Source organism: Conger conger, chromosome 8 (assembly GCF_963514075.1).
Source record: "Conger conger chromosome 8, fConCon1.1, whole genome shotgun sequence".
Classification (NCBI taxonomy): domain Eukaryota; kingdom Metazoa; phylum Chordata; class Actinopteri; order Anguilliformes; family Congridae; genus Conger; species Conger conger.
In genome coordinates, this window is record NC_083767.1 from 30,082,768 (window position 1) to 30,090,478 (window position 7,711).

General features: G+C 40.1%; 1 protein-coding gene across 8 annotated transcripts in view; it reads right to left on the minus strand.

The window, feature by feature from the left end:
* eea1 (early endosome antigen 1) overlaps positions 1-7,711 on the minus strand; it is a 155,471-nt gene that overhangs the window by 107,877 nt on the left and 39,883 nt on the right. For 6 of the 8 annotated variants that reach the window (XR_009709458.1, XM_061253296.1, XM_061253295.1 and 3 more), the window contains 2 exons: positions 5,423-5,462; positions 1,681-1,785 (listed from right to left, as the gene is read on the minus strand). Coding sequence is in view for 7 of the 8 variants with exons in the window: in XM_061253296.1 (XP_061109280.1) it covers positions 1,681-1,785; positions 5,423-5,462 (145 nt within the window). In the remaining variant the exon portion in view is untranslated. The remainder of the gene's footprint in view (positions 1-1,680; positions 1,786-5,422; positions 5,463-7,711) is intronic. The other 2 variants (XM_061253299.1, XM_061253298.1) reach the window with 1 other exon arrangement.

Genomic DNA, 7,711 nt, shown 5'->3' on the forward strand with positions numbered 1-7,711 from the left:
CATTTAAAAGGGAAATAAACAGGCTTTCCAACGGTATAAAATATATTGCCAACAGAGAAATAATCTACCAAACACTAATTTCCGAACTTTTTGTTCGATGTTTATATTTTTCTTTGATTTAGGGGTTTGGTGTCTTCTGCAGGGACACTTTGACACACCCAGGGCGGAATCGAACCGGCAACCCTTCAACTGCTCTTACTGCCTGAGTCAATGTCACGTGACTTCTTGACTCTTGACATGATTTGTGCCAAATTCATTCATAAAGACGCAATGAACAGTTAAAAATGGAAGGGTTAAAAATGTGCCAGTGCTGTCCCGTAGTTTGCTGGTCAAACAGCATCCCCTAGCCCAGTCTCATATGCAGGGACCCACTGGACAATAAAGTATATGTGGAAGCATGAACACGGGTTTACAAGCGAATAATTCACCCCAAAAAATGTGTATTCCGTCACAGCAAGATAAAACCAAAAAAGTGTGAATCGTTTTCTGATACACTGGTGAAAAATGCTGCAAACTGAATAGCAAAATAAACGTATTAAAAAATAAATAATAAATAATAACTGATTAATTATTGTGTAATTATACCACATCATTCTGCTATCAATATCTGCAACTAAATAAGGATTACATATAAAATTTTACCATTGGCTTTACAGGTATAGATTTGTTGGTCATTCATGGTTTTGGACAATCCGATTTGGAAAAAACAGGCTCTATTTATCATCTGAACTAGCTGTGCGTAAAACCACACTTGCGGTTTAGTTTGTTCTGGGGCGTTCCAATTAATTATCATTAATTAATTCAGTAGAGTACAGTAACTACTTTCCAACAATGTGTTATGTGCCCCATTTGGGCTTCTGTGCAGCTTTTTAGAAGCTGGCGAAACATAGCTACTTCTATAGCTACAAAATATAGCTAAAAATATTGATAGCTACAAAATATAATTTCATAGCTACAAAATATTGATTTCTGAGAACGTCTCGGCATGACTAAGGCATATCCTTGCATAGCTAATATGAATTTGCAGAGTGAGTCATGAGAGAAGTGAAGGGAAGTGCTTCTTAACTGGAAAAGCCTGCATTTGTACATGGCGCAGGCTGTAAGTATTAGCTAACATTGTTTGCACCATTTGAAATATATAGCTGGCTAGCAAGTCTGTCTTTGCCACATTTTGATCAACTGCTGGCAGCCTTTGTTCCCTGACCTGGGCAAGCTTTTTATGAAAACCAACTGCTTTCTATACTTATCCATGAATTTCATGAAGTTTGGTTATATTTTCTCCTGCAACAGGAAGTTAGTATCCCGTAAATGCAGTACCGGTCTGTATGCCAAATAGTTGTACATGTGAATGATATCCACCAAGTTCCTCTTTACCTTACAGGACAAATGAACCATGTGGTTGTTGCACTGGTCAGTGATATATAATAAGTTAGTAACAATTGTAAGTTAGCTGGAAAACATAATTTCAAAATGTGGTTTTATGATATATAGATTTATTTTATGTAGCAGGGGCTCAAATCCATTGCTACTACAGACAAAATGTAGTAGTTGACTACATTTCCTAATCACTCCATCATTTATGACTGATTTCAGATCATTAATCAATCACAACTGGGTCAAGAAGCAATAATAAAATAATAAAAAATAATAAAAAATAAAATAAAAAATAACTGTACTTGCCCACTATCTCGGTTGCCAGCTGGGCCGCTTTCTGCTCAAATAGGTCCTTCATCTGCTTGATGTTAAATTTCTCCGTCTCTGCCTCATTCAGCTTCATCTCCAGTGCTGAAACCAGATCAGCATATTCTTACCATTATTGTCATTACAATAATCTCCACATTCACTGTGTAGTCATCACAGTCATACCAGCCATCTTCATGAACACCCACATGGTCACAATATTTGCCATACACAAATCTGATTTGTCCCACATCCGGATAACCACTGATCAGTCTATTAGTGCCTATCCAGGGTGGGTCCGACAAATGCGGTGACTGCGCGCAATGTAACAGCACACCCAAAAGCAGTTTCTTTTAATACCCTTACTCTTATTCAGGTGAGAAGATACCAGTCAAATGCATCATCTGTTGTACCACAAAAGCAGTATATGGTCCAATGCCTGTGTTCAAGCCTAAACTGGGGTAAAAAATCTGATCTATGAAAGCATAGCTGAACATTAAAGCACTAAAAGATGACAGGACACCATCCTGTGGCTGCTCATTTCATGCATGCTAACCATTCTCTCATCTCTCAGATATACTTGTGCAACCATTGTCACCTAGTTTGGCCAGTCAACAAGCACCCCCTGCCCAGTCTCATCTGCAACTCGGGCAACACATTGGAAACATGCGTCTGACTGGTAGCATGAACTCAAGGATACATATTTCACCACCAAAAATGTGTATTCTCTCATTGTAACAACTTTACTGTTCTGTTTATTTATTTATTGTTATTTCCCTACATATTTGTTGACTGTATTATGTTTGAATTGTAAAATCAGCACACTTGCAAAAGAGAATCAGCGTACCTGCAAATCAGCACATTTCCAAAAAATTTGTGTAAATAAAGGTTGATGATGAACATGATAAAGCCAAAAACAGCCCAAAGGTATTCCAATACAGTAGTGAAAAAGACTGTTCATAGTCATGGCTTGCTACCTGAAATTCCATTTTGCCATGGTTTATCAGCTCATTCATTATTAGTGGAGCTGGAGGCAGCTCATTATGTCATTTGTCACTTTCCTGTTTTATACAAAGCGAGGTATGCGGTATTCGGAGGACGGGATCACTTTTAGAATTAAGAGGAATCCCGGGACTTCCTTTAGCTACGGGACCAAGTGTAGAGACTGGCTATCCTCTCAACTCTTGGTCGGGTTACTAGCTTGGAGACTCGGCATTTCGGCAGTCTCGTCTCTCTACCTGAAATTCTCTCACACCCCGGTTTATCAGCGATGTCCCATACAGGTTAGCTGGAGGCAGAATCTGCCTTGTGCATTTACTTTCGTTTTCACGGTCTATCTTTTCCTTTCAGTCATTTACCAAAGCAAGGTACACATCAGCCGGAGAACTGTTTTCCTCTAATTCAATAGAAAGGCAGAAATATCCGTTCATTTGGGCTAGAGTTTTCACCCTGGGCTGGGTTTTTCTCCATTATGGTGCTGCCCTTATTGAGCTGGAGGCAAGCTTTCTTTGGTCTTGGTTTGTTTTGTCACTTTTTGTCAGTTAGTTACACGTATACAGTTAACTGATCTGTCACTATTAGTAGAGCTTGTATTAATAGTTTCCTCAATGGTAGTAGAACGGGAGTCTTTGTGCAGTTACTTCCATTGTCCTTTTCTGTAATTTAGAAAACTAGGGATGCGTTATCCAGAAGACAGTATTCCTTTAGCCGCGCAGTGTGTAGAGCTATAAGGCAGTCTGAACACCCAACTGTACCCTGCGCTGTGTTTTGGACTGTGTATCATCTTGTAGAGCTGTTTGAACATCATGTAGCGTTGAAGCCACTCTGTACACAGTGCAGACCTGTGCGCTGTGTGTATGGCCGCATGTCATTTAGAACATCCTACTTAACAGTGTTGGGTGTAGGACTGTGAGTCACACAGCACTGCGCTGTGTGTAGCTCTGTATGCAATATTGTAAGCAATACAGGAACATCCCACAGCTTTTGGACTTGGATTGAGGGTTGTACCTATTCCCGTCTCGCCTCATTTTGATAGCTCTCTCACTGCTAATAGGGCTAGAGGTGGAGTTCGATGGGTGTACGTCGTTCGTCATTACCTGCCACGTCACCAAGCTAGGTGGATGTTAGCCACATGGTTCACCCAATATGGATGTAACAACAGCCCAATTAAAGCTGGAAATCTACACATTAACCACACAGTGACCGTTATTTCAACTGTTTGCCGAAGTACAGAGCAAAAACAACAAAAATGTGTCACTGTCCATATACTTAGACTTACTGCACTGTACATGCCAACATAAATATTCCATTAATTTCACGGTTATGCAGATGATACGCAATTGTACATATCGGCCAAACCTGATGTCTTTGTGAAACTATAACACAGGGAAGCCTGCTTCAAAGATGTTAAGATATGAATGGGCCAGAATTTTCTCCTACATTCAGGCAAAATAGAAATACTGGTTGTTGGCCCATCAGGCCCAAGTCCATCAGGAAAAAACTCCCTGATATCTTGATGGTGTCTCTGTGGTTTCAAGAACGGTCACCAAAAACCTTGGTGTCACTTATGATCCTGATCACTTCTGGATCAAAACCTACCCGACAGCAAATATTTTAGCTGAAGGACATGACTGGATTACACAGTCTTTAGTTAGTCTTTAATGATTCTGAAGTCCACATGGGACTGGTGCCTGTGAGGTTAGCTACAACCTTAGTCACTGGTAGGGTCCATGTGGCGCTGGCGTTTTGTGTTCGGGGCACATTAGTGGTAGAGCTAGGCATAATGTGAAGGGCGTCCGATGCTCATTGTGGCAGAGGTAGGTAGGAAGGTAGGTATCTTAGCCCTATACACTGTGAGAAGAGGATATTCTGTGTACTGATCAATTCTACAGTGCCCCTCCCCTTCTTTGTTTCTTTTTCCCTGGGGCCCCTGCCATGAGGTCACGGACCGCTGCAGCCCTGTTCCTGTTCCAGTCCTGGTTTACGCCATGCATCAACACATCTTGGAGCTACAGATGAATCGCCATGCCGCCCCTAATTATATACAATGTACCCCTCATCTGGACTTCATACTTTCCATGTTAAATATACAACCTACTGTAACCTGTCTAAGCCATTTGATTAAATGGTAAATGGTTGGCATTTATATACCGCGTTTACCCAAAGTGATGTACAATTGATGCTTCTCATTGACCCATTCAAACATACATTCACACAGCAACGGCAATTGGCTGCCATGCAAGGCACCAACAAGCTCATCAGGAGCATTTGAGGGTTAGGTATCTTGCTCAAGGACACTGACACAGCCAGGGCATGATCGCACCGGCAACCCTCGACTGCCAGACGACTGCTCTTACCGCCTGAGCCACTGTCGTCCCTTATATAATAATTATATAAGGAAATATAATATCATGGAATTCTGAACACATTTTGGTTATATCAGTTTATCATTACACCTTGGAATTAGGTATGGTGTTTTCTTCTTCTGTTACTCAGCTTCAGCTACTCTATAAAGCATCCTTGTGACAGTCTTCTGTAAAAAGCTCTACACAAATTGAATTGAATTGCTAGCAGCAGCTAGCACAGGTCCTTTCAATCACCACTAAGCTAAAGTTAGCAACCATATACACTTGCTGCAAATGACAGAAGTGGGAATTTTTGCTATGGAATACATTGGTCAAGCATGTAACAGCTACCACACAAACACGCATGCACTCACACAAAGTCCTGAAAGTTTCTTTACCTGACTCCTCCACATTGGCCTGGCCATCATTCTGTGGGCCCTAAAAGAGAAGAGAATAAGTGATAGTATATACATGTAGGGGATTAACCTCTATGATATATAGAATTGTGAGGATTGACAATTAAAATGTATCCATTTTAATAATCTTCATGGCACCAATTGTGGTGTTGTCTGTATAATCTGCATTACTGGAAAACATTAGCCAACATTTAATTTTGTTAACTTTTAAAGAGCCAACAACCCTCTCGTTCTGCTAACTGAACTCACCCTGAAGAATCGCCTATAATTCACTGTTGATCCCTTTAATACATTTAAGAGTCTCAATCAAATCCCCCCTAAGACTGCTTTTACTAAGCATCTTAAGTCAATCATTGTAACTCTTATCTTTTATGCATGGAATCAATCTGGTTGCCTTTCTCTGAAACTTTTCCAATGTCTCGATATCTGACTTATAGTGCAGTCCCCAGAACTGCACACAATACTCCAATTGTGGTCTAACAAGTCTATTGTATAAAGGTGGGTATAACGTCCTTGGAATTATATGCAATACTCCTGGCTATGTATCCTAGCATCCTATTGGCTTTTTTAGTGCTACCACACATTGACTAGAACCTGAAAGGCTTTGGTCAACTATTACCCCCAACTTGAGCACTATCCCATTTTTTACCCCCCATAAAGTAATCCTGCCTTATATTTTTATTTCCCATGTGTAGAACTACAATCAGTTGCATAGAATTTCATTTGCCAGGCTACTGCCTACTTCTGGATTCCGTTTAAAAGTCCATACAGTTAGCTAAAACTCCTAGTTTTGTATCATCTGAAAAAGTAACTAAATTCATTTCAATACCTATGTCAAGGTAATTTATGTAAATGAGGAAGAGCAGAGGCCCCAGCACCAATCCCTGTGGGACTCCACTTCCCACAATACCCTGCTTGGATAGCAGTACAGCGTCAGTAACCTGATGAACCACTTATTAATAGTAGTGATATTTCTGCATGGCAAATACTTTACTTGTAGATGTATTAGTGCAACAGAAAAACAACAGACCCAATGTCATGACATGCACACTGCTTGCTTTGAGTAGTTGACTCATTCATTGAAAGGGGCATGTTCAAAATAATAGCAGTGTGGAGTTTAATGAGATAATTCATTAATTCTGTGAAAAAACAGGTGTCATTAATTGTCCTTTATTAAGGAAGAAGGGAAGCAAAAGTTTCACACATTCTTATTAAATATATTTCCTTCTGAATTGCTAAGTAAAATGGGCCGTTCCAAACATTGTTCGGAGGAACAACGTAATTTGTTTAAAAAGTAGATTGGAGAGGGGAAAACTTTAAAATGGCAACAAAAACCCGAAACAAGCGGAAGAAAACAAGCAACTACTGTTAAAACGGATCAAAGAATAGTCAGAAGGGCAAATATTCAGCCATTCATCAGAAAGATCAAAGATGATCCACAATTACCTGTAAGTGCTGTTACAGTCAGAAGATGTTTGATCGAAGCTAAGCTATCAGCAAGAAGCCCCCATAAAGTTGTTGAAAAAAGGGCATGTGCAGAATCGGTTAAAATTTGCCAAGGAACACATCGATTCGCCCAAAGAGAAATGGCGTAACATTCTGTGGACTGATGAGAGTAAAATTGTTCTTTTCGGGTCTAGTGGTCGTCGACAGTACGTCAGACAACCCCCGGGTACTGAATTCAAGCCACAGTACACTGTGAAGACAGTGAAGCATGGTGACGCAAAAATCATGGTATGGGGATGTTTTTCATACTACGGTGTTGGGTTCATATACCAGGGATCATGGATCAGTCTGAATACATCAAAATATTTGAAGAGATTATGTTGCCGTATGCCGAAGAGGAAATGCCCAAGAAATTGTTTCAAGAAGACAACGACCGCAAACACATGAGTAAGCAAGCTACATATTGGTTCCAGACAAAAAGGATTGAGGTAATGGAGTGGCTAGCTCAATCCCCCGACCTCAACCCCATTGAAAACCTGTGGGGTGATATTAAAAATGCAGTTTCTAAAGCAAAACCCAAAAATTCACAGGAACTGTGGAATGTTGTTTGTTCATCCTGGGCTGAAATACCCGTTTCTAGGTGCCAGAAGTAGGTTGACTCGATGCAACGTGCAATTATGCAACACAGCAATTAAAAACAATGGTTATGTAACAAAATATTAGTTCAGTAATTTAAAGTGAAGTTAAATCTTGAAAAATGTCTTCAGTTTATACAGTTTGAGGAGAGTTTGAAGAAAAAAATGTTGACTACCATTCTTTTGAACA